The 27881-nt window shown below is 36.6% G+C and overlaps 1 protein-coding gene across 1 annotated transcript in view; it reads right to left on the reverse strand.

Moving 5' to 3' along the window:
• Window positions 1-1227: 1227 nt before the first annotated feature.
• The window catches only part of C6H14orf39 (chromosome 6 C14orf39 homolog), a 34876-nt gene continuing 8222 nt past the window's right edge, over window positions 1228-27881 (reverse strand). Inside the window, exons 6-19 of the mRNA XM_065685203.1 lie at window positions 24307-24396; window positions 19646-19833; window positions 19129-19171; window positions 18621-18741; window positions 15952-16046; window positions 11036-11175; window positions 10500-10579; window positions 8384-8469; window positions 8233-8297; window positions 7048-7115; window positions 5216-5373; window positions 4552-4687; window positions 3082-3139; window positions 1228-1859 (exon numbers count right to left, since the gene is read on the reverse strand). Of these exons, the coding sequence (XP_065541275.1) occupies window positions 1657-1859; window positions 3082-3139; window positions 4552-4687; window positions 5216-5373; window positions 7048-7115; window positions 8233-8297; window positions 8384-8469; window positions 10500-10579; window positions 11036-11175; window positions 15952-16046; window positions 18621-18741; window positions 19129-19171; window positions 19646-19833; window positions 24307-24396 (1531 nt within the window). The 3' untranslated portion in view covers window positions 1228-1656. The remainder of the gene's footprint in view (window positions 1860-3081; window positions 3140-4551; window positions 4688-5215; window positions 5374-7047; window positions 7116-8232; window positions 8298-8383; window positions 8470-10499; window positions 10580-11035; window positions 11176-15951; window positions 16047-18620; window positions 18742-19128; window positions 19172-19645; window positions 19834-24306; window positions 24397-27881) is intronic.

A 27881-nucleotide genomic window follows, 5' to 3' on the forward strand; every position in this document is an offset into this window, starting at 1 on the left:
CAAGACACACCCACCGCTGGCCAAGGCTGAGCCCATCAGTGATGGCAGTAGCACCTCTGGCATAGTTTAAGAAGGGGGAAATGTTACTGCACAGGAGCAACAACAGCTTGGAGAGCAAAGTAAGAATATGTGAGAGAAAGAGCCCTGCAGACACCCAGGTCAGTGCAGAAGGAGGGGTAAGAGGTGCTCCAGGCACCAGAGCAGAAATTCTCCTGCAGCCCATGGAGATCATGGTGAGGTAGGACATCTCCCCGAAGCCCATGGAGGTCCACAGATACCCACCTGCAGCCTGGGGAGGACCCCACACAGGATGTGTGAGCAGGAGGATGCCCAAAGGAAGCTGTGACCACATGGGAAGCCCATGGGGCTCCTGCTCCAAGCTGGAGCAGGGTCCCAGCAGGACTTGTGGTCCTGTACAGGGAGGACCCCATGCTGAGACACTGGCACAGGCTGCCTAGAAAAGCTGTGGATGCTCCATCCCTGAAAAGGTTCAAGACCAGGTTGGACAGGCCCCCATGGTTTGAAACTAGAGGATTTTTAAGGTCCCTTCCAAACAAGCCACTCTGATTCTATGGTTTCTCCCACTTCAGCCAGAAGCCTTGACTATTGGACTGTAATGTCAGAGCATGGATGACAGAATTCATCAGGAGTCAGGAAAGGAAGCTTCAGTTATGGAGTAACTGAGCAAACTTATCCTTTTCAGCTTTCTAAATGCTGCCAGAGTATTTGCCAGTAGTGTACCACAAATAATGTAGATTGGCTTTCAAACTTGCCTCTAGCTAATGTTTTTTCAGATTGTAAAGTGTGCAGTAGATTAGAAAAACTGTTTAAAATAGATTAACATGGAAACCCACATTTGGAGAGCATGAAGTCCACCAAATCCCACTTATTATTAGCTGGATCTCAGCAGCACTTCACGGAAACTCACAGAATCTCTTTCCAGTAAAACAAATAAAATCCAACTTTCACATGTCTCAGCAGACAGCTGGGCTGCACAAAAATAGTCCTACAGTATCTAGGAGCTTGGTAAAAACTACCTTTTGTTTTGAAAGATACTAGATAGAGGGCAAGGAACTTGCTGTCAGTGTTCCAAGTTAGAAGGAGTTGAAATGGCAAGTGTTATAACTGCAACATTATTTCAGTTCAGATAATAAGAAATACCAACAACACTTTCACAAAATTAACAGAAATGTTTATTTCAAAAATTTTAGAAATATTCTGTGTCTAACAGCTAATTTGAGAACATAGTCTTTAACTCAAATTCAGATTTTACTACAATCAACAGTTACTCTAACACAAGTTACTTAGTTTATATCAGAGGCTGAAAGTACTTATCTAGAAGTTTAGATTCTCCCTCCGATATTGAATTAACACACCACTGTAAACTGATATTTCTGCTACCTGTAAGTGCCAATTTAACAGAAGTGTATCATAACATTTTATGAAAACAACATATCTAGTAAATAAGAAAAATGAAGGCTGCATCTCAAAGCAAGTGTGCTTAATGAATATACGCATGCTTTTGCAGCAATTGGAATAATGTAGTCTTGCGTGAAATGAAAGGGGAAGATTAAATGCTTTGTACTTTAACTTAAGAAACTGAAAACATTTGTCAAGGCTAAGTAGGAAAAGAATTTAAAAGGAAGTCAAAGGTATTCAGAAGAATGTAAATGGTTTTGTATTTTGTAAGGAAGAATGAAAACCTTTCACAGGAGGAGACTGTGATGATCTCTGATCCTGTCCAAATGCAAATGGAAAACTGAAGTCATCTTTTCCATCTCCAAATGCATGAGAAGTTGATTCTGAGGGGAAGGGGAAGGCAAATGCCTCCTCACTTTCTGATTTCCCAAACAAGCTTCCTATGGGAATACATGTTGTATTTATTAGCAAATTAAATCTTACTGAAAGAATACTGCATTCAGCATAGTATGTTCCTTTAACAATATTGTACTCCAAGCATCTCACTGAGTATCAGCTTGCAGTTGTGTGTTTATTTCTGCACTAGAAATTATATTTCCTGGAGAGCATTATTAGAATCCACATAGAACTATCTGTGAAGTACTTGAATGATTTAGAACAACAAAACACTCCTAGATGATAAACAGGGTGAAATATTTTGAATACTACACAAGAAAGGTCTTTGTAAACAAATACGCTTTTGCAGATTCTTTATTCTCTAGAGAACAATGCCATCAACCTCTGAAATACTTGGAGAAACAAAGCTACTGACTGAAAACCACCTAACTTCTATATTTAGAAACACAAGATACCCTTTTCTCTACAGGAGTTATATATGCATAAAACCTTACATCCAGCCACTTCAAAAAAAAAGTAGCTTTGAACTTGCAGCATGTCAAAGATAGTAGATCACAGTTCCCTTCAGAAAAGAAGTTTTATCAATAGTAAGGTTTGATCCTACTGATAACACAAAAAGAACTGGCTTTTCATTTCAGTAAAACCAGGATTTCATCTAGAATGTGTAAATGTGTGGGGCTCCTTTAGTATAAGTGGAAGGTACTGTTCATTAAGTCTGATTCTCCTCTCCCTAAACTTCTGCTATTTTTACACTGTGTACCTCCAACAGTTGAAACTGATGCAAGTCAGTTTATTATCAAATTTCCTCTACTTGAATGGGAATTATTATATTTGAGGGAGGAAAAAAAACCAACATATGAACTCCTTCCAACACTAAGCTGTAAGCCTTAAGTTAAAAAACTATTTACCAAGTACAGTAGCTTTTTACATTAAAAAAAGAGTTCTTCTAATCAGTGAAAAAGCTTTGACATTTAAATATATCTTCTCCATTGCAGGCCTTCTCAGTTTGCTTCAAATACACCGAACACTATCCCTATTTCTTTCTTTCTCATACCTCTTTTGTGCATGACATCTCATACATTTGAAGCCAAACAGGCAGGGAAAGATTTAAGCTAGTCAAAGCACAAACAAACCCAGTAAACCACTGAACTATAGTATCACAACCGAACAGCCTTTTAGACAACCAAAGGTGCCCCATTAAGCAGGATCACAAGCTTGTCAGTCACATAAGCAGAAGCCAGCTTCACCTCTGAGTTTCAGACTTACCAATATCTTTTTGTGGGGACAGAGGGTTCAAGTTTCCCACAGAATAACCTTCTTCTGTCTGAAATATAAAAAGCCATTGTATTTAACAAATGAGAAAGAAAAAAGATAAGCTCTAATACATATATAGCAAGTTCGTTTGACTTCCATGAGAAAGATACTGTCCCAGTGAATGCTAGCAGCCTTCACAAAATCTGCATTTAAAGGTATATATCCAACAGTAAAGTTTGAAGAGATAGTTTTCATGATGTTTGCTTACATCTGCAAACACACTCCCTCCATTCTTCTGGAAATCATCAGATTGAGAACAGACCAATATCTGATCTAGCTTACTGCTGGTTTTTAAACCATAAAGATTCAAAATTATTTAATTCTGTAACATTTCAGAAACCTAAGCAACAACCTAATTAATGCCTAGTGAGTAGAACCTGATATTGCCAGAAAGAGTAGAAAAATAACCATTCATCCCTCTTGAGTTCTTCAACTAGATTTATAATAGATACTTAATTCCTTCAAAACTCCCACTTAACTTCAAAGAATCCCACATAACTGCTACAGGTCGGTAAATTCCTGGTTTCTGCCACTGAGCAGAAACATGGGTTCTTACAGCACGAGGTGACTTCATACCTAACCTCATTCCTAAACAATTCACAAGCTGCTCACCAGTGTTTTCTCTCCTACATAGAGCTGATGATAGAAGACATCAACAACACCTATCTTGCCAAACACAAAATAAAACAGCACTTTCACTCTTCCTTCCTCTAGCTTTTATCTAGTAACCTCAAGACTGAGCACACCCACTGAAATAGGAGATACTTGGGTTCAAATGCTTTATTTGCATAATGAGGCTTGAATCTACATTGCCAGCAGTGCTACTTAACAACCACACTATGCACTGTAGCTAGGGAACTTGCAAAGAAAAAGACCTGGATTCTACTTCCCGTTCCAGTTCACTGTCTACTTATCTCCTCCATTTAAGTATAGCTAATCCATATTTGCTCTTCAGTACCCTAATAGATTGTCATTTCTTCTTTTTCTCAGTATCCTACATTTTGTGAAAAATAGGGGAAAAGGAGGGAATAAATTTGTAAATGCCTGATTCCGCATTTCAGCAAGACAAAACCACACACAATAGGCATGTGTGTTGTGATTTCTGCTAGGATACCTAAAGTTTTGCATTGTAACACTGAACCAGATGCATTTTGTGCATCTAGTCAAAAGTATATTTGCATAAGATCCAATCTTGCCCATATGGGAAAGATTTACATTTGATCAGAAGTCATCACAGGGGGATCCCCAGGAAAGTAGACAAGCATTTTCAAATGATATCAAATGTAAAAAATAAGCAAGCTAGTAAAAAAAATTATTTGCTATAAAGATAACCAGTATGAAAAACCTCATTCACTGTCAATGTTGTTTACTTAGCAGATTTTGCTTTGTGAAAATTTAATATTCTCAAGTACTCATTTTTACCTCATCAGATGAATTTTCTGCCCCAAACACAGAAGAATCAAACAAATTAAAGCCAGGTGACTTCTGAGTAAAGTTCATGAGAGAAAAGAAGGCAGGAGATTTAGATGTTCCTTCTTCAGAACCTAAATTGTGAATGCTGTGAAGAGAGAAAGGAAGAAAATACACTAATAGTTTTTAAAAGTAGCAAAGACGGCTTTTTTAGTTTATTTTTTCTTGTTCTGTTTTGTCACTTTTTTAGATTCCTATAGCTTCCATTGATAACTGCTTCTTGCAACACAGAATGGTTAATAAAACTCTTTAAAGCAAAGTGAAGTGGTGTGCTTACCAATTCCCGATCCTTTTACTAAAAAACCCTGTTTAAAGATAGAAATTGGTGTAACAAATACTACTGCAGGAAAAGAGAACAATTTTAACAAAGGAGCTACAAAAAATCTGTGTCTCTGTATTTCTAAGCAGAGTCTCACTCTTTCAAAACAGCCTCAAGTGGAAATGGTATTGTCAGAAGAAAAAGTAATAAATTACCTAGCATAACTCAGGGGGGAAAAAAAAGAAGAGTATTTTCAGAAGAGCTTTCTAGAAAAGTCTTTCTATAGAATCAAAAGCAGAAATGCTTATACAATAAATATCACTTTGCTCAAAATCAGAATAAAAGCTGAACTCATACAAGTCAAATGAAGGTGGCTTAGAGAACTGGGTTTTCTTCCCCTGTGAGTCAGGTGTTCCAACAAACTCAGATGTTTCAGGTGCTGCTAAAAAATGTTGTGAACTTTCTTCTGCTGTGTCGGGATTATCTTCATTTGACTTCAAATTTGTGTTTATGCCCTATTAAAAAGGAATATACAATAATGTTTACGGCATACGAAATTTCCCAAAATATCATTAGTTCATTTACCTATAAATATATCCATTATGTATTTTAGGGTTAGTTATTTTTATTCTCAGGAAAAATTAAAGCATGTTAATAAAATGCTCACAATTACATATTCATTGTATTTTAAACTGTAACCTGAATTTATCTAATTTAAAATTGACTTCTTGTGAATGAAATTATATATGAAAATCTTCATCAAAAAAAAAAACCCAAAACTTGTGAACTGACTAAAAGCACTGATTTTGAATAACTATTTAACTCTAAAGTATGTCTTAGCATATTGTTTAAAAGTCATACTGGAACCCTCTTAAGACTCCCTAGTGAACAAAGGATCATCACCATCAAACTATATTTCAGCTGACTGAGGTATTTCCTCTTCCTCAGAAAATGTTAAATGAAAATACGCACGTGGATTCTGTGGAACAATTTCCACCAGACTCATTATTGTTTTAAAGACACTCTTCTTCATTCAGCTGCCTGCAGTCGTCAGCCGTCAGTGAGTCAACCAGAAGATGACAAGTACCTCAAACTTGATCTTGTGTACAGGTTTTGGCAGAGAGTTCATAGTTTGTATGATGCTATACTGGATTTGTGGTGAAACCAGCATGGGTAATACAGGGATGTTTTAGTTATTGCTGAACAGTGCTCACACAATGTCAAAGCCTTTTCTGCTTCTCATGCTGCCCCACCAGTGATTAGGCTGAGGGTGCTAAAGAAATTGGGAAGGGACACAACTGGGACAGCTGACCCCAACTGACCTAAGGCGTACTGCACACCATATGATGTTGTGTTCAGCAATAAAGCTGCAGGGAAGAAGGAGGAAATGGGGGATGCTTGTAGTTATACCATCTCTTTTCCCATGTACCCATTACATCTGATGAAGCCCTACATTCCTGGAAATGGCTAAATAACCTCCTGTAGATGGGAGGTAGCGAATGAATTCCTTATTTTGTTTTGCTAGCATGCACAGCTTTTGCTATACCTATTAGACTCTATTTATCTCAACGGACAACATTTTGCACTTTGATACTTCTGATTCTCTTCCCTCTCTCACTGCAGGGGGAGTGAGAAAGTGGCTGTGTGGTGCTTAACTGCTGGCACGTGTTAAACCACATCTTGATACCACCTACATGTGCAAGCTGTACAGACAACTGGCTTCAATAATATGGTATGGTGAGCTTGATCTCACATTCAGGCACAGCTTGTAAAAGCAGTGCCAATGGAGCCATACAGGTTCTGTAGCCAGCACAGAGCCTTTTTAGTATATTTTCATGACAGAAATGAGTTTCAAATGCAATTTTTTTTTTAATCTTTTATCAGCTCACACTGAGAAAAAAAACATGTACACCAATTTATAGAAAAATTACAATGTGCATAAGATAGTAATCCTAAATAGTCTGTTGTTAAGGTAGCATAAAACTCCACAGAACACCAACATGATCAAGAGCAATGACTCCTATATTAGCAATCAGAAGGCACTGACTTCTCACCTGCTGGGTGCTTTAGAATGAGTCACCTTGCCAATTTCTGAGACATACCTCTTGAAAATAGATTCAAATATGTCAAGATACTTTGACTATTCTACATAAAATAATTACTTATGACATAAGTAATGCTTTGCTTACTTGAGGTCTATAAGAATAATCCTTTGGTTCATCTTCTGCTTCTTCACCACATTTGGCCTCTTGGCTTGCTATACAAAAATCAGCACTGCTTGTAATAACAGCATTTTAAATGGATAAATAAAAATTATGTTCTGGGAAAGAATCCTTGAGAAAGGATCTCTAACTTGGCATTGCTACTGGTAAGGAAGTGTTATGACTGTAGTTTTCATAATAACCCACCTTACAGCTACGTCCTTAACAGTTACCTCTTGTTCTGCCACTTACTCACTATCATTAAAGCATGCTTAGCTGCTTCATATGGTTTGGTATGTTCTTCAAACCTAGCTATTGTTCCCTGAGAGCACTATGTTTATCTAATCCAGCTATTGCCCTCTGTGAGTGTTAAAACCAGACAATGGAAATCAGGTGGAAACAATATGAAAAGCACATCTACATGACACTGATGACATGTATCTTAAAAAACTGGGCAAAACCAGGATAAGAAAAGAGTATCAGACTTTCTGCTCTAAGCTTCAGACTGTGCAACATTTCAGGCACTGTGGGTTAAGAACCTGTGTTTCAGGACATACGCTTAGGACCCTATTACTAAGATATAGAAAAAAAAAGCCTGATTTCTGATCTGCATCTAAATTGGCATTATAACCAGAAAAAAAATATATTTAAAATGAAGCTCAGTGCCTTGTGATTTCAGAAAATATAGATGTATTTGTAACTACCCTGGTTCCCTGGTTTGTTCCTGTAAGCATTCTGTATTTATTTCTCAAGTTAATTTTAATCTTTAATAATCTTAATCTGATGCTTTAAGATTCCTACATTACTGAGTTTATTATATCCCTTTTCTTTGCATTTTCTCATGCCTTATGGGCAGATTTTCAGACTGGATTTCATTTTACACAAGTAATTCGAGACTAGAGAGTGGATTTACAAGAGATGCGGGAAAGTTCCTTTCATTAGGAATGGTCAACAAAGAATGAATCCCACATTACTGAGCAGTTAGATCTCTATTTTTAGGACACTGCCTATCTGCTATACTCCAAGTTTGAACTAAATAAGCAAGGTGGAAGAGGAATAGAAATGGTGGCCCACTTAATACCAGAATGAAAATTTGTCCCCTAGATTTTTCTCTTTTATAGTTACATGATCCAGCATACAGTAACAGCACAACCTATCAAATGATAACTTTACCTATTACTGCATTTTCACTCTCAAACTGTTGACTGGAAGTCATCTGCTTTGGGGGAACTGCCAGTCTAAAACACAAAAATTAATGTTTGACTAAATATGGATTATTTCCATAAACTCAAGAATCAAAACTACTTTATTAAAGCAAAGTTACCTGAATTGCATTTGGTTTTGTGAGCTTGCTATCACAGGAACTTGGGCAATTTGTGGCTTATTAGTGCCTGCAGTATCAGTAACCATCTAAAACATAGTAAAAAATTCAAATGAGGCAGCATATGAAATTGTCACTTCAACAACATCACTCTTGATTTCTCTTTAAACTATGGAAATCCCTTCTTTTAACCACAGTTTCGGGGTCAGTCAATATAAAAACTTTCTGCCTATCTTTGCTTTACCTTCATTTTAACAGCATGATACCCAAACCCACTTCTCTGATTTTTATAAAGTCTCATTCACAGCACTGATAACTAGATGTGAATAATTAACTGTTCTGTCACGCAAATAACAGTACATAATTCACACACTTTATCCAGGTTTTGTACTACTGCAGCTAGTTTGCTCCTGCTTGACAACACAGAAAAGGCTGAAGCAAGGCCCGGCTCCACCTCTGAAGGCCAAAGTGAGTGTGCACATCAGTGAATGTGTCTCCTGTATGGACTGAAAAACTGCAAAAAACAAGGAAATGCTCCTGCCTCACAGATTTTCATCAGATCAGAAGACCTAACTCTTATGTGAGGCATGCATTTGTGCCTTGAGGAGAGTGGCACTAGGAATCTATGCCTCAGCATCAGATAACACATTATTTCACAGGAGCTGCTAGTTCTGGTTTATTTTAATTTGCAAAATTTATCAAATTTAATTCAATACAGGGTGGAGGACAAAAGGGCTGGTTATGAAGAATCTGTCTGCTACTCAAATCCTGTAGTTTACAGAACACCTTTTCTGAAGCATTGCAACCCTCCTCCTTCTAAGCTTTTTATTTTTTCTCAGACCCCATCTCCTTTTCCTTCTTGCCATCACCCTTTCTTGAAGTTCCCTTAACCTTGACTTACTGCTTCCCACTATTCTCTAAGTGCAATTCTAGTTCCCAGATTCCCATCCTCATCTCTGGATTACCCTGGCAACAGCCCTTCCATCATCCTCATCATGTCCAATTCCCTCAGCCAGTCACAAATCAGAATTGCTTGAAATTTCTTCTGTCTTGTTCCACTCAGTCTAGCCATTGCCCTTCATGTTGTTTTATCTTAAGACGGCTGCTTCTTCTACCACAGACTCCACTTTAAACTATTTAGTGATTTATTTACTTCATCTTTCAGTTAATCCTGAAAATCTTAAGAAAATCACAACTGGTTCTGTTAATTTTTTTACTTGATTTTTGTTGTTCATCAAAATTTGGTTTTAAATCAATCCAGTGAGATGTGCCTTAAAAAGAAAGGTTTTGGTGTAGAAACTTCCCCAAGGTTCTGCACAGCAAACACAGTTGCAAACTATTTCTTTTATCTCCTATGGCCTTACCTTACCTGAGTACTCCTTTATATTATAACAATCCTATGAATGTTCCTGCACTTAAATGGATATTATTAGTGGTTTCATAATTATGCAAGCTGTTCCTCCAACTTGTTTGCAGATTGCTTTATTGTGTTTGTATATTTAAGACATTAAGCTGCAATACGCTGCACCTGTTCAAAAAAGTACTATAGGAACTATTTGTTTATGAGTGAGAGATGGAAAATATAGTTGTAGACTCCTCAAGTGTATAAAGCAATGCTGCTCATGGCTTCATTTCCCTTGGTCCAGACTTTTGTTTCTGCTTAAACCTCAGAACTGAGTTGTTAACTGTAGGCATTCCTGCATATAGCATCCTGCACATTTAATCCTTTATGAAATCTTCATTATAGATGGCTGATGATTAATCATTAATAAAAGATTATGCTCCTCCTTTAGAATTCCAAAAATTTGCTACATACAACAAAGTGAATCTACAAAGGCTATTTAAACTTTAAAAACTATCATACAAAATTAATTGGATAGAGGGGTCACCTCAAGGTTGACATTAGAATGCTTACTATGACTACCAGTTGCACTTTGTAAGAACATATGTATTTTCAGAATGAAAAGACACAAAGAAATACTTTTATTACAAAACCAGGTAATAGCAGATTGCCAAGATTATCATTGTGGTTGCAGTGTTAATAAATTTAATGTAAAATATAACAGCGCTATAACAGATTATATAATCTCATGTTATTACCAGTGGGAAAGCAGCATACCTGTGATGAATTTTCTGCAAGGCTGGAGGAACTGCTAGTAGCCACTGAAAGTTCCATAGGTTTTTCTTTTTCTTCTCTCCCTAAATTAACAACTATTACTTAATATTGTCAATAGGATTAAGTTTCCAAAGCATGACATTGTTAAACTGAATTTGGGAATAAAGCTTACACATTTTCCTGTTAATTGAGAGCCAAAAGAAAATTATCACAAAATATGAAAGCATCAATTTACTGCAAATAATTCTTAATTAATATTTACTGTATTTACGCAAACAATGCTAAAGGCATGTTTCAGATTTTTCTGACACTATGCATCAAGCATATCTGTAATGTTATTTTACTCCTTGCACAGGAAGAGAGGAATCAGACACAGGATTTTCAGAACAGAAAGAATGGTAAATACAGAATTTCCATTGGAAGTCTGGCTTCAGCTGTCATAGTAGGAGCCATTCATAAAGTATGTTATCATGGTTTCCATTTATTTATACAAAAATAATACCAAATCATTCACAGAAAGGTCATTAAACACACTGCACCTCTTTCTGTTCGCTGCATTGAGAATCTAATGCTCTGTACAGACTGCACTAGTTTCCGAGGAATGCATGGGACATGTAATGGTTTATACAGTTGATGTTTCTCATTTTGCAAAGATGGATGTTCCCTGTCTTCGAATATCCTAATTAAAAAAAAAAAAAGAAAGTTAATAGTTGCGAAAGAAAGGAAATCATAAAAGATAACGGCTTCAAATAAGTGGAGTTTTCAAGGGAGATGCATGCTACCAGGGAGGTTACATCTCTTGCAGCTCCAACAGCTGATAAAAAGATGAAGTTTTCTTTAAATACTATCAGACAGAGAATATCACTGAAAGAAGAAGAAAAGTAGCAATAAACCAATCGCAAAAACATTGCTGACTTAGATTTTGTGGGTATCAAAGAAAAGTATTAGTAGTTTGGGATTTTACGCTTTCATCAAGTACTTCTTTATTGTAGTTCTAAAATCACATTTTTGCATTTTAAACCAATTTTACTCTCTCTGAGATTGCCTGGAATATTCGCACTACACAGAAAAAAATGCAGTGTTTTCACTTGTGGGGTAATTATCTGTGTGGGGTAAACAGCCTTTTGCAGGGTAGAAAAACAAAGGTTAGCAGAACAATGAGGGGTAAAGTGGCTATTTGGCACAGGAACATTTGCCATTTCTAAAAATAATGAGTTCTACTTTATTTTCTCTCTGGCATTCCTGCTTTGTGCCTCTATGCTTCTAGCTACAACATCTGGTTTATAGCTGACTAAACAATGCTATTTAGAACAAATGAACAATTGAGTCATGTCTTTTTGTTCTTACTGAGATTTTCCATAAATAAGATAAAACGTATGATGCACTTTATAAGGTAGTGTGGAGCCAAATTAGCAACAGTACTATAAAAATGCCAAAACTAGAAACACTGGTTAATATATATGGACCTAAAAACATATTAAACTAATATACATGCACAACTGTGAGCACATAAACCCACGAATACATCTCAGTCAGATAACTCTGAAAAGGACTATCTTCATCTGTAAAGTTATACATACACCTAATGCTGGACTGAGACCTAACAAACTGTATAAACCATGTACCACTAATACATCAATAAAACAAAGCAGAAATAATAAAAGCAGTTTTTTAAGTCTGTAGTTTCTTCAGTTACAGTAATTATAGACACTACCTGTGTCAAGAATGAATACTAGGGGAAATAACATGTATATATGGCTGATATATCTTTAAATTCAGACGCAGAGAGCACAAAAACAGAGAGAAATGAAAACAGAGCTAAACACAGAACCCCACTAAAACTGCTTTATTGTTTTCAAAACAGCTTGTTTGTCCACTTTACCACAATCTTCATTTATTAATGAATTGAACAAGGCTGCTGCTGCAGAGTTAAGATTGCAATAAACTGATTTTTTTACTCAATTCAGGATGCCAAATGGGGTTTATAAAAGTGCCCAGAGTCAGTTTCCATGTGCTTCTGTAAATTCTAGCAGGCAAGTCTCCCTGAAACAAAACTTTCCTTTGCAATGCACATCTATTCAGAAGAATGTATTGATGGCAGAGTTACAAACAGGACTTAGAAGCTTTTAAGACATGTATTTTTTAAGTAAGAAAACCTTCCAAAAAAGCCTGCAGTCAAACTTTATGCGTATCCAATATATCTGCTCCCTTTCTTCCCCAAAAACACTATCAAGAAAACCCCACATGCATCTTCTCTGACACTGAAAGGAAAATCAAACTGCATACTGAAACTCAAAACAGTCCAAACTGCAGTGACAGATAATTTGTCTTCTTTGTTACTTCATTGTTACTAGACATCTGAGTAGATAAGAAATCTTTATCTTGAAACCTACTGCAAAATAGATAACATCTTTTTTACTAAAGTGCAAAGAAAAAACCCCATATATTCCTAAATCAAAATAAAATCCCATTTTCTTAGCAGCAGTTTCTTCTTCATAGCATAATGAAGCCCAAAGATTTACATCTTCATATTCACTATAGGAATCAAGTGTATTTAATTATACATCTGAAGAATCACAGTTGTTCCTGTGGTATTTACCAGGACTCCCTACTGAAGCCATGTTCAGTATTCTCATCAGGCACTTGCCAGCAAGTCCTCTGGGAAGCAGGACTTATTTTAAGTACTAGCTGCCATAACTAGTAACTAATAATTGCCTATGAGGCTGTGGTCAGCACAGGGTTCACTCTTCACATATGTTTACATGTAGAGGTCAAAAAAGATCTTTGTTAAGTATTTTTCCAAGACTATATTACAAAGTTTTTTTTTTTATCAGTAAAAGCTAATTACTTGTAATGCAAAGATCCTGAAAGAAGTGCAACAATCTGACATGGAATATCCTTACAAGTTTTAGCAAAAATGTCTCATTTGGAATACAAGATATTTTAGGTATTCAGAGGTGGAATTAACACATAATCATATGGGGGGGGGGGAGAAGGGGTGGCGGGAAAGAGGGGAAGAGAAAAGCCTAACAGAATTACGGAATAATGGCATTAAAGGTCTCTCAAATATTTACAAAAGCAGAGAAAATAAGCACAATATATGCCAAAACACAGTTCAAGGTGTCAGCCTTTCTATGTAATAAATACAATCTCTAATTGAGAAATCAAGACCCAGGCTTCATAAAAGTTGACTCCTATATGTTGATTGATGAGAACTCTCAATTTGGAGATTTTAACGATGATACTTAACTGGTGAATTATGAAAGCCCACTAATCAGAGGAAACAACTGGCATGAGAAGAGGAATCTGTGTTTTGTAGTCAGCAATGATCCAAACTAAAACGTTCCAAGCCTTTTAAAAGATCAGGTACCACTGCCATCCTCATGTCTAAAGGAGAACATCTAGCAGTTATTAATTAACTTGCAAGTTGGTTTCTTGTCTTGCAGCCATCTAAAGCATTTCATGGGTATTCATTTGTACATTGTTCTGCTCAGTTCTTTCATTGCTCTGCTTTGTTCTTTCCCTCGATACTGCTGGTTTCTCTTCACACTGGTCTGCATCAGTTCATGGAGATTCACAGTACAACTCTTTTTTTCTTCTTCTTTTGTGGCAGAAGATGAAGATATCTCTTTTTTCTTCAGAAAGCTCTCTTTGCTCAGGAGTAACCTTGTGGTTACTGCAGAACAGCCCACAAGAGACTACTGCCTTTGGTACCCATGTGCTGCTGTTATAATTTTGTACATTGCCTTGAGTCTGCAAATGTTTTAGTTCATATGACTCATTATCTTACCATTTTCTGTTTGTGTTTTTTTTCAGTGTTTATAATCACAGATTCATAGTACACCTATTTTTAACACCAGCTACTTAATCAGACACTTCTGTGCTTTCTAGTGAAGATTTTTTTAGAATACACTAATGCCAAAAAGTGATTCTAATGACAATTTTAATGCAATTTTCTACAAGTCTTGATGTTGCAGATATATTTGACATAAATAAGCTTTAAAATTTACTCTAGGAAAAAGCATATTAATTAATAATCAGGTTATGTTCTAATATCATATGCTATATTACATAAACGCATACATGGAGGTTAAAAGGCAATGTGAGTGAGAACACTGTAAAATGTTTACAACATCTTATAAACATGATTCAAGCCATGGAATTATTGCTTCAGTAAGAGCACCAGGAAGATCTACTTGCATGCAATCAAGACACAACTTCAGGTGAAGGTACTAGCATGTGAAAGCTCCATGACATGGAGTTAAACGTACAATGGCAGGTCTAGCAATGCACCCTATGAATTCCTTTGCATGAAGAGCCTGACTGTTACTTACGCCTCCGTGTGCGGAACATAGATCTCTGCCTTTTATAATAGGTCTTTAATTGGTATTTTGATTTCAGCAGACTAAACATAAGTGAGTTTCTTTGAAAATTGAGAGTGATTCCCATCTCTTCTTTCACCTAGTCTTAAAACTAAACAGATTTCTTGCTTCCCTGTATTTCTGAGGTCTTGCCCATTACAAAGAGCATATATAAGAAGACAGAACAAAAGTTTAAACAAAACAAAACAAAAAAATAGTAATTCATAGGTCTGTAAGAAGATATTAGAGGCCTAAAATGCCTCTGTGGAAAGGATCTTAGGAATTATTAAAATTACACATTTCTTTGGATATACACCACTAAATCTCTTTTTAAAGCCCTAAAAGTTTCTTTTTCAAGCACACCAAAATGCAAAATCACTTGGACAAAGTCTTTTGGATATGTGTTCAGTTTAAAATGGTTTTTGGTCTAAAAACATCATTTCTAACCATGATACTTCAACATTCACATGGACTACAGATAAGTGAAAGACAGTTCTGATCGTGATTTTTAGTCATTGTAATGGAGCTCAAATTAAAGTGAGTCCCAGCTGTAAATGACCACTGACTAGTTTACTACACCATTAATACTCTCTATGAAACTTTCACTCATGCTTGGTTTTTTAAACAAAAAAGCTATTTTAGTTCTTTTAGTTCTTTTAAGAACTAAGAGTTACATTTCTTCAGACATAGTTCAGAGCGGAAGATAAATTATATGTGCAAGCCTGACTTTTTTCTCCAAATATGCTTTTATTAATGTGTTTTACCTCTGACTGCACAGTCACTGCAGTTGTATTGAAAACCTGTATAACTATCCACATAGATATATCAGCAGCAGCTTTGAGGAGCAAAGGTTTCTACAAAATACTTTTGAACATTTCCAGATACGTTTAGCTTTCAAGACTTCAAATTCACCACCACCTTAACCCCAAAATACAGAAAACTTGTAAAACTACATAATCAAATCACATGACCAGGGTTAGAGAAGCTTGCCAGTCATTATTGAGCAACAATTTGTGTTGTCTGGCAGTCTTTGTGTAAATGCTGAGATAGTACTCTGCATGAAAACAAGATAAAAAAATAATTTGTAAATGTACCTTTCTTTAAGTGTCTCTAGCTTCTCTAGACTTTTCTGATTTTTTCCTTCAATCATTTTGGAATTATTTTCATCTTCTGTAGTCTTTACAAATGTCTTAAAAGATAAAGAACAAATAAAAATAAAAATAGTCTTGAAAAGTTACAGCTACATGCTGCAAATATTTTCTAAACCTCATGAATCAGTGCACAGAAGTAGAGATTTTGCAGCCAAGATGGTCTGAGGAAATAAGCAGATTGAGGTTAAAGAGAGGCAATATTTTTTGTTGGAACAACTGGAATAAACACGTAAGTTTTTGAGCACAGATTCTATGTATCTATTCGGAACAAGCAGCTCCTTACATGGTCTCCTTCTTAGTTATAAACCAATTAACCACATCCCTTCTTACTGTATGCTTATACAGCACATACCACATTAGGAACTTTAGTCTGTAACTATAAGTGTCAAAAAGTATCACAAAATAGAAATAGAAAACAACACCTGCGCATGATCTGCTTCTATCACCACAAGGCTGGCTGAAATAGACACAGCTGAGACAGCAGTAAATGAAGTCCTTGATCATCTGGTCCAGAGAGGTGAAAGTGTCCATATGCAATACTGTAAAACTTACCAAACTCTTCACAAAATTGGCCTACTGGGCTACTCAGGCTTAGGAGAGACCTTTCACCTCCTAGCAGAGGAGTGGCTCAAAATGCTGTCCTGACAGTCTTCTTTTTTTTGGAACACCATCCCTTTTCGAATCAGTGTCTTTCCTAGTCAGTGGAACTGTAGTGATCTCCTGTCTAAAATCTGCCAGTTTTACCTTGGGGTACTTTTAACCCACACATTTACTTGGGGGAAAAACGGAAGAAATTTACATGATCCTTACTGTAAAGCATAGAATCATAGAATCATAGAATAGTTAGGGTTGGAAAGGACCTTAACATCATCTCATTCCAACCCCCCTGCCATGGCCAGGCACACTTCACATTAAACCATGCCACCCAAGGCTCTGTCCAACCTGGCCTTGAACACCGCCAGGGATGGAGCATTCACAACTTCCCTGGGCAACCCATTCCAGCGCCTCACCATCCTAACAGGAAAGAATTTCCTCCTTATATCCAATCTAAACTTCCCCTGTTTAAGCTTTAACCCGTTACACCTTGTCTTATCACTACAGTCCCTAATGAACAGTCCATCCCCAGCATCCCTGTAGGCCCCCTTCAGATACTGGAAGGCTGCTATGAGGTCCCCACGCAGCCTTCTCTTCTCCAGGCTGAACCTTTCTCAGCCTATCTTCATACGGGAGATGCTCCAGTCCCCTGATCATCCTCGTGGCCCTTCTCTGGACTTGTTCCAGCAGTTCCATGTCCTTTTCACGTTGAGGACACCAGAACTGCACACAATACTCCAGGTGAGGTCTCACGAGAGCAGAGTAGAGGGGCAGAACCACCTCCTTCGACCTGCTGGTCACGCTCCTTTGGATGCAGCCCAGGATACAATTGGCTTTCTGGGCTGCAAGCGCACACTGAAGCCGGCTCATGTTCGTTTTCTCATCAATCAACACCCCCAAGTCCTTCTCCGCAGGGCTGCTCTGAATCTCTTCTCTGCCCAACCTGTAGCTGTGCCTGGGATTGCTCTGACCCAGGTGTAGGACCTTGCACTTGGCATGGTTGAACTTCATAAGGCTGGCATCAGCCCACCTCACAAGCGTGTCAAGGTCCCTCTGGATGGCATCCCTTCCCTCTAGCGTATCAACCGAATCACACAGCTTGGTGTCATCGGCAAACTTGCTGAGGGCGCACTCAATGTCACTGTCCATGTCAGCGACAAAGATGTTGAACAAGACCAGTCCCAACACTAATCCCCGAGGGACACCACTCGTTACTGGTCTCCAGCCAGACATTGAGCCATTGACCACAACTCTTTGCGTGCGGTCATCCAGCCACTTCTTTATCCGCTGAGTGGTCCACCTATCAAATTGATGTCTCTCCAATTTAGAGACAAGGATGTCATGTGGGACAGTGTTGAACGCTTTGCACAAGTCCAGGTAGATGACATCAACTGCTCTACCCCGCCCATCAGTTCCATAGCCCCATCATAGAAGGCCACCAAATTTGTCAGGCAGGATTTGCCCTTAGTGAAGCCATGCTGGCTGTCACCCAGCACCTTGTTTTTCATGTGCCTTAGCATGCCTTCCAGGAGAATCTGCTCCAACATTTTGATAAGCACAGAGGGGAGACTGACTGCTCTGTAATTCCCTGGGTCATCCATTTTTCCCTTCTTGAAAAAAGGGGGTTACTAAAAAAACTTAAAAAACAGCAGGACCTGTGAAAGCTTGAGTGCTGGGGCTCACTAGGGATTGGCACTGCTGTATTTTGAAGTGTATTCCCTGGCTCTTGAGCTAGCACGAAAGTCAATATGACACAGTGCCTTGATGGAAATTATGATGTAAACTGAGGTCAACAGAAAACAAGCTTGAAGAGCCATTACTTTCACGGACCCCTCTTGTTTAAGAAAACACATGTTAAGAAAATCTTATAGAAACATAATAACTAAGACTGAAATCATCATGTTGGTATGTGTGCTTAAAAATACACTACTTTTTTATGTTTCAGAAAATATAACTGTGCAATATATAACTACATGTATAACACGTGTTTATACAAAATAAAATTAAAATACAGTTACCTTTTTTAAATAATTGATTTTCCTTTCTAATTCCTCAGCTTCTTTTTGTAGTTCAATGGATTCTTGTGTAGCAACTGCAGCAAGCTTTAATATTTCCTGTGTCTTTCGCCTCGAAGAAGCGCTTCCATGTTACGGAATATAAACTGCCATGATATTTTTTTTAAGCAAGCAATACTATCAGATCCCTGACCCCTTGATGCCATAAGCGTGAATGCTGGAAATGCAGAAAGCTCTGAAAAATCTACAAATCTAATGTCAATTAGGCTTCTCCTCCTTAATGAAGCATTTTGACAGGTATATCATTAAATGAAATCTTATTTTCTTTCCTCAGAATGATCCCATAAACTTACACTGAAGAGTACTATTACACCTTCCATTTTCTCACAGAGAAATGCTAATGCTGCCACTCTAAACATAAATATATAATTACTTCCTAATATGAAACTGTAAAATGTAAATACAAACTTTTTTCCCTGTAAACTGCATAAACACTACAAATCAAGGATACATCTGTAAAGCCCAGTCATTTACGGATTTAAAAGGAACAGGTTCTGCAGAAATAAAATTTCATTTCAGACCATTAATATACTGACATAATTTTCTTTACAGATACAAGATAAATTAATAGATCAGGAGCACTTAATATACATAACAGAAACAGCAGTATACAGAGAGTAATGCCATTAAAAACACCACTAAAAAAATAAAACCAAAAAAAATGAATTTAAAATTTTGAGAAGCGAGTTCTAAAGTAATTTTAGGACTTGTTTACTCCAAGAAGCTCAATGGCAAACCTCTCCCCATTACATTCAGGGTTGGAGGAAGGAATATTAGTATGTATATTCTAAACTCTTGTTCAAAGTCTGTTTGCTACAGATTATTCTTTTTTTCCTAAAAATGGCATAACAAAAGAAAAGTCTTTTTATTAACTGTGGAAAATTAATCAGAGGATTTCCATACAGCACTTTCAGTATGCAATGCACTACCAATAGGCTCTACTGTAAAAGAACTGATAATAGTATTACCCAGAATATCCAAGCAAGTGTCTTCTTTCACTTTATATTTCGCAGACTGTTTCAATACTCTGTTTTGGATTTCTTCAAGTTCTTTCTTTTTTTGGTAATACTTCTGTGCAAGAGCAGTTTCTGCATACTTTTCACGCTGTTGCTTTAACATCTCTTTATACTGGGTTATGTAATCCTCATACATTTTTCTATAAAAATACATGTCATTTAATTATTTAATATTCTATGATTCTATTATTCTATTTTTTTTTATATTAAGATATTCCTTGTATGAAAAAAGAATTATTAATGGCATCAGCTCAACTAGGCTTGCCCCTGTCCTGGAAAAAGAGTTGCATTATATTTAATATTTAGCTCTATTTTTTCTCTCTCAGTCTTTTTTCAAGGAAGACTGTACTGTACATAACAAAGTATACACTCCTGATGTAAAAAACAGTCAAATCTCATTGTTCTGAAAGGAATGTAGACCATACCATATTCAAAGGCAGCCTAGCAGATGAAAATGTTTTTTCCCCCTGTAATTATCATGAAACTCACTGCAAGCCAAGTTCTCTGTTTGTGTATACTGGCACAATTCCACTGGTTCTGGTGGAGCTACATCAAACTTCCAGTAAAAGAGAATTTGGCCTAGCATCCATATTTAGAGCAGTCTGAAGCATCGCTGAACTAAGAGCTGCCTCCAAAGAGATGCTGAGTAATCTGTGTGTGACCAGGGAAGCCTTAAACACACACATTAGTCACACTAGAACAATAGGACAATTCATGCTTAAGGTTAGGCAAACACTTCAGTGTACAACTGGCAAAGAGCCAGAATACTCAGCTTCTTGTAGGACTGCCCTCTAAATTACTGTTACACTAATATAATTTCACTGACACCATGTGAGTACATAGCTACAAATTATAGAAGTAGGTAGCACCAATTGATGTTCATGACATTTCTTAAAACTTCAAATGGGCTTTTGAAATTACTGTACTATAAAAACAAATACTACAAGTAACAGGATGTAACTCATCAAGATGAAAACTGATCAATATTATTTTTTGAAAGAATAGTGCTACTTCATAGAACAGCCACCTTCTTGTGTTAAATCAATTAAAGTGACTATATTGGAAAAGACTTCCCCCCCCAGGTTTTCTCACTCAAGCAAGGAATTTACAGGATAGATTTGCTAACAGCAGATCAAATATTCAGCTGTCGCACTCGGATGAGTCTCTTATTACATCAATAATGCTGTTAGATGTAATTTCTATTACAGTTAATTTTGAGTGAAAAAAAGTATCTTTTGGGGAAGTTGAATAATTAACAATACAATCAAGAAACTAGTTCTTGTCACACACAGGTAATCTAAGTTTAGACCTGCAAGAAGTCTGTATTTCCCAAGAGTTAAATATTAATAGTCTTAAAATTATGAACAATAACAACCAATGCCCAATAGCAATATTTCTCTCTGAAATTGAATAATTGCTTAAAAATAAATTAAAAGATTATGAGTTTTAGAATGCTGGTATTCTAAGCTCCATATTCTTGAAAAAAAAGATAAATTTAGGCATATGCAAAATACATAACAAGAGTTTGATGGTTAGCATTTATGCAGATGGCACATATTTGTAAGGAGATATCACAGATACAGAAATCCAGCATGCATCATTCACACAGACTGGTCATTTAACTGAGAAAGAAATACCACACAAAGTTGTTTGATGTTAGAATATACCGATATAAAATCACGGAAGTGAAGAAAATGTCATCCTCTAGAAAAAAAGTTATGTGAATAATAGAGAGGCAAATTTTAAAATACAAAGTTATTAGTATACCTGTAGGTTAGCCAGAACTTCCTTTATGAATAGCAACTAAAGTCAGAGACCCACCTCTTTAACTGTACCATGAATAAAGCCTACATTAAGGAACAGTTCCCACTGCTTGTGAAGCATATGGTATTCCTCTTTAAAGAACCCATTTTACCTCAAACTGCTACTAATCATCTAAATGCAGTATGACTGAAAGGCAGACACTCCTGGCTGCCTCCTGGCAACAGAAGACAAAAAAAATTGTGTCCACATTCAATTGTAGAAGCTTCTACTCTTATAAAGGGAAAACAAAAGTCACAGGAGAAAATAGTAAGATCATAATTTTCAAATAAAACTACACTCGGGGCACCAGTTGCTGTTAAAATGACTGAGTTCAATACACTTCCTTAGGGGAAAGAAGTTGCAGATCAACACCGTGAAACCAAGGAATTGACACTTCCCAAACTTCATGCATAAAATTACCTTAATCTATTTGGTTTTCTGTACAGATGGTCTTGGGAATCTGAGTTTATTGATTTACTGAATATTTGTATATAGTGTACAAAATTTCCCAGGTATGAAAGATGGAAACATTCATGTCTATTTAATTTAGTAGGTTCTACAAATAATAACTAAGCAACCAATAAATTAGCTGATACACAATTAAGAATGTGTTACAAACAATATTTTAAAATAAAAGTAAGCAAAACAATTAGTTCTAGCAGGTACGCTTCAAGCTTCTGAAAATAAACTTCAGACTTTACAGTATTTTCCACATATTGATATTAATGGCCATACATAGTACAGTACAGTAGAGTATGGTACAGTATAGCATAGCATAGCAGTCTTGAGAAACTGTCCCCATTTTCTATATTTTTCCTCGCTAATTCACACCCTCCAGTTCTCACAGTTAAACAAAGTCTATTCAGAATTCAGCCCTGTTCACAATAAAGTGATTAGAAATAGTCCTAATGACAATTAGAAAAGGTAAGCACCCACAAAAGTCCTGAACATTATGTGGATAGCGATTCATTCCTCTTTCCTTTCTCATATCACTTATTTTCAGGATGAATTTCCAGTCCACATAAGCATTCTTATGTGTTCTTGAAACCAATAAAAACGAAACAAAAAAAGTGCCTAATTAAATGCAAGCTGATCTGCTCATCTTTTTATAACATCTTCCCATCTAAAGCAGTATGTCCTCAGTACCTCAAATGCCAGGCTAAAAAGCATATTCAATGCGTAAAGTTCTAAATGTACTTATTTTTCTTCCTAATTTAAATAATATTCAGAATTTGCAGACTGCACATCTTGTGATTTGAATACATTATTGACCGCTTCAGTACAGAGCAACTATATTTGAGAGACCACTTCTGCAAACTATGTGGACTAAATTTACTTTATGATTTATAGTCATGATGTCTTATAATTAAGCTCACGAAAACACTTTCATGATGGAGTTGAAATTAATAATCTAAAGAAGCAATTTAAAAGTAATGCTTCTTTGGCTTGTCAGCTCAAATTAGTTAAAGCCAAAATGGCTTACTCCTATACTCTTAGAAAGCCAATTTAACCTTCTTTTTCACCAAATACAGAGCTCTGAACAGGAAGATGACAGATAAATTAGTTAATTAAAGGCTATCAGGCATGCTATTTCTCCTGTATTGGACAACTGACAAAAAGAACACTTCTAAAAGAACCAAAGCCAACTTTTTAAATTACCTAGAGTTACACTTCTCTCTTGGTATTTAGATATCTAGGTGGGTCTGCCATGATTTTTTCACATAGGGCTAGCCAATCTCTTCCTCTTTACAAGCATATCAGTGAAGGTGAGCAACCTCTGTACAATGAAGATGAATTTTACATGAGTGTTAAACAGAACTTCAGTAGGTTAACTTGGCACAACACGTTTTGAACATTGCAGGGAAAATCTTTAGGGATTGTTCTTTAATCCATTGAATGTAGGCAGCTACACTGCACAAATAATCAGTTCTTTCAGATGCAGGATCTAATTAATGCAGATGAAACACCTGAAATGCCACTTACTGAACAGGATTGAATTTACAATTAATACTGACAAGAACATCACCCACTACTGGTCTTTAAATGGTTTTAGACCCGGTGGCTTTCCCAAGCCACTCACCTAGTTTTTAGAACCTATTACTGAATTTGCATGCTTTGTGGTCATTTTGAAGAATAAACACCAAAATACAAATATACAAGTAAAGTATATTCTAATAATCACATGCAATTAATATTCACAAAGAAAATCATAAAATTATCTGGATACTTCTAATTGTTCTCTTACTTAGTCTATATATGATTTAAAGGCTTAGGTTCAATTAAATGATGCTTCTGAAAAAAACATAAACCCTGTGTATTTTCAAAAAAGTCTTCCCAAACCTGAATATCTGAAACTACCGAAATCACAGTATATATGAAGATAAGTCATAATAATGGCCAAAAAAAAAAATTCATAGCTAAAATTTATGTATGCTCTTGTAAATACGCTCTATTTCATATTTCTGGCAAAGCTGAAACAGTCATTGTTTTTATCTCTTGGGCTTTTCTTGAGATTGCGGGCAACAGAACAACATTCTGAAAAAAAATATAATACGCACTTGGGAAGCAATTGAATTTGAAGAACCCATATCTGGAACCCATAATTTTATCCTATTCCATTGGTAACTACAATATATCATACAACCTTATAATAAGGTAAACCCAAAATTCGTTTAATTACTTAGTCATTTCCATTATCCTGAAAAGTTTACAACAACCGTTTGATGCAGACTGCACTATCTTCGCTTATCAGTTTGGACTGGTTAGTAAGTACTATGGATAGAAAACTCATCTCACATGATCATAGATACCTCTCATTTTCTGTAGCTTCTTGTAAAGCTTCAAGTTCATTTTTCAAATATTCTTCATGCTGGCTAAGAATTGCATAGGTGGGCTTCCAGCTGTGAAAAAAATAAGAAAGCAAGCATGTAAGTGGTCCTTCCTAACAAAAAGCCATTCAGAAATTAAGACATGAAGTTACTTTATCTAGCTTACTAGCATAAACAATTTACTTGATGTTTTGAAAGTCAAACAAACAGTTTTAGTTAGAAAGGTTTTACATTCACACATTTATTTTCTTCAGATTTTCAAGCTGCAAATTCAAGAATATATACATACAGAATGAACAAAGATTATAAAGCACTTTTTAAGGAACAAATAGAGTGAGCTTCACAAATTTCTGGAAACTAATGGTAAGCAACTAGGCATCTAATAAATACACACATTAGGTACTCAGAACAGCACCATCAGTAAATCCTCTAGATATGTTGATCTTGTTGGAAACACACACAGCTTCATTCTCATCGATACCACCAGTACCTATCTCATACCTAAATGCAAACAGCAGTCACAAACTCAGAATTTTCTCCATTTGCTAGTCCTACTCAGAAACCAGCCAGAAAGAGATGCCGTCTTTCAGTACAATAGCTCAGACACTGGGAGCACTGGTGTGTCATTTTGGAGTCACAGGCGCACATGCCACCCCTTACTGACTAGACGTGAACTCAAATTCTGCCCCTACAGGAAAACATTCCAGCTGATAGCTAATGATAAATTAATGTCAGATGAGAACTGAACTTCAGTTGCTGTCAGGTAACATTCTTTTCCACCTCCAAGTCACCATCCACATATATTTTCGTATTTGATGCAGTTCACACCTGGCTATATAGTATGTCTACACTGTTAAATGCACCCATTCCAGAAACCTGCCTCCAGACAAAGGGTGCTGAGTGGCTTTTACCCGGCTCATAATTAAATTCTTCTAGAGCAAACTGATGGGTCCACATTTGGTAATGCTTAGCCTGGATCTCCACTTATGTAGCTCCCCTACAGGTCTGAAACACAGTAAATCCATTTTTTGTTCTTCCTCTAACTTCAGTAGCCTTCTATAATGTAAGAGCTATAACGCAGCCCACCAAAGTGCTTTTCCTACAGCCGGATGCTGTAGACTGTACTGAAAGCATGGCAACTCCAGGGAATACATGAAGGATTTAGGACTAGTAAGCTAACATTACATTCTTGACATCCAGGTAGCAAATATGCCTCTTCCTTGGATGTGGGAACTCTAGAGAAGCAGGCAAATTCCTGATTCAAGTGAAATTCAGATGTGCTCTTTAGGGGAAGCATATAATGGGTCTTTTAAAAGAAAGCATCCTTCCTGAAAAAAGATGGTGTAAGAGGCATGAGCCATACAGGCCTGGATATCTCCTACACTCCCATCTGAGGTAACAGCTATCAGAAATGACATTTTCACAGGAAGCTGTAACTGAACAAATGGCCAAGATGTTGCTCAGTTAAAGATGGTAAGAAACAAATTCAGAAACCTCTGAATTTGTGTGCATGAAGTTTCTAAACATAAAGTAATACCTTAATAAGACTTACCAGACACAAAGCTGTTGTGAGATGACAAGGGAAAGAACAGAAAAATGACTGAAGTCTATTGAGCTGAATAGGCTTAGGTGTTACTGACAAACACTCTGCTTGTTCAGAAACAAAAACCTCTGTAATGACAGCTTGCCAATAGGCAAATTCTGAGATGCTGGGAACTGAGATTCAGATGATGGCCAAAACATCAGAGCAGTCTGGGCTCAGGTAGGACAGATATTCTATTTCTCACGAGAAAAAAAAAAAAAAAAAATCACATGCTCCCTCCAAGAGAGCCTTCTGTAGAAAAAAAATAACACATCCTCTCTAGTCAGGGCTTAAAGTGATCCATAAATTCAACTTTTGTACAGAGTACAAGCTACTGTAAGGCAACACACACACACCTCCAATGAAGTTTTTCTGACTGGCACTATCTGTCCTAGGAAAACTACAGACGAAACCCAACTTTAGTGACACATACATAGATACTATCAAAGCTAAACACTGAAGAAGTAGAAGAAGAAAAAATCCATCAGAACTGAAGAGACTAAGTGAATATGGGACAGCAGTCACAGTTTCATTTAAAGAGTTACCTTGACAAGGAGAAGGAGAGAAATGTCAATAGAGAACAAGGCTGCAACTGAACAAACCAAGTAATTCATTACTGGACAGGAGAGAGCATTTGGACCATCACTTGAAAGGTGGAATAAAATAGAGGCTAACTTAATGCAATTTCCATAAATGAAAAAAAGAATAAAGACCTGGCAACTGATTTGTTGAACTGAAGTCAAATAACTTCAAAGTTCAAGTGGTGGGATAACACAACATACAATCAATGTTTTTAACAACAGTAAAGTCTGTCAACAAAAAAAGCTGAGTAAGACATTGCAGCATCCTTTCAGGAAATTTAGCACTATTGGCACAAACTCCTTGACACCACTGTTAATTAAAAATGCTATTACAAAATGCTATTTCACCGTATCTACTGCAAATTCAGGAGAAAGCTGAATTTTAAAAGGCACGTATTTTTTAAAAAGTAGAAAACAACATATATAAAAATGCACTGGCACACAAACATTATAGTGATATCTTACTCAGAAAACTCCATGCCTTTCTTCAAAGGAAAAAAAAAACAAAGCAATGGAAAAGCCACAGAACTTTTATTAATCAAAGTACAAACCCTGTTGTGCGTTACATTTCATGTTCACATCAATTCTGAAGACATGCTAAAAACATGTAAAACAAGAACACTGTTTCATAAACGTAATGTGTACGGGATTAAAGTAGCTCATCTACTAGCTAGCTAAATGAATCACTGTTCCACAGAGGTTCTTGGTACCTATCACATTTATTTGCCCTTCCTAGCTAGGGTATAAAAAGTCTTTATCCACATTAATTTGAAAGTGATAAAAATATCCTGTAGCTTAGCTAGTGGAACAAGACAACAATTTCTTTTACAAATTAGCAACATTCTGAACTCATTTGGCTTTTTTTCTTCCTTTTTCTTTTCTCACCATCATTGAACCCAAATTTAAAAAATAGAAGACAAGCAGTAAAATTGGAATTCCAACAGCAGTATTTCCACCGCTTCTTATTGTTCTGGGATCAAGAGCTCTAGTTTGAATCATTCAAGAAACCAATTCGAAATATGTCATTACCTACCAAAAAATATGTATTTCAGTTTGGTCATTTTGTGCCTTCAGTTCTTTGTTACACAGACCGATATCAATTTCTTAAGAAAACACACCAGTATCTCAACACTCTTGTCTCAAGTATCATACTGCCTGTAGACCAGTTGTAGTGGTTTAAACCGAGCCACACAGCTTGTCCACTCCCCCCCCCCCCGACCCTCCCCTCTCCCGGAGGGATGGGGAGGAGAATCAAGAGAATGTAACTCCCATGGGTTGAGATAAGAACAGCCCAGTAACTAAGGTATAACACAAATCAGTACTGCTACCACCAATGATAATAATGATGAGAGAAAATAACAAGAGAATACGATACCACCGCCGAACGAGTTCGA

The sequence above is a fragment of the Lathamus discolor genome, chromosome 6 (genome assembly GCF_037157495.1).
Source record: "Lathamus discolor isolate bLatDis1 chromosome 6, bLatDis1.hap1, whole genome shotgun sequence".
In the NCBI taxonomy this organism is placed as follows: Eukaryota; Metazoa; Chordata; class Aves; order Psittaciformes; family Psittacidae; genus Lathamus; species Lathamus discolor.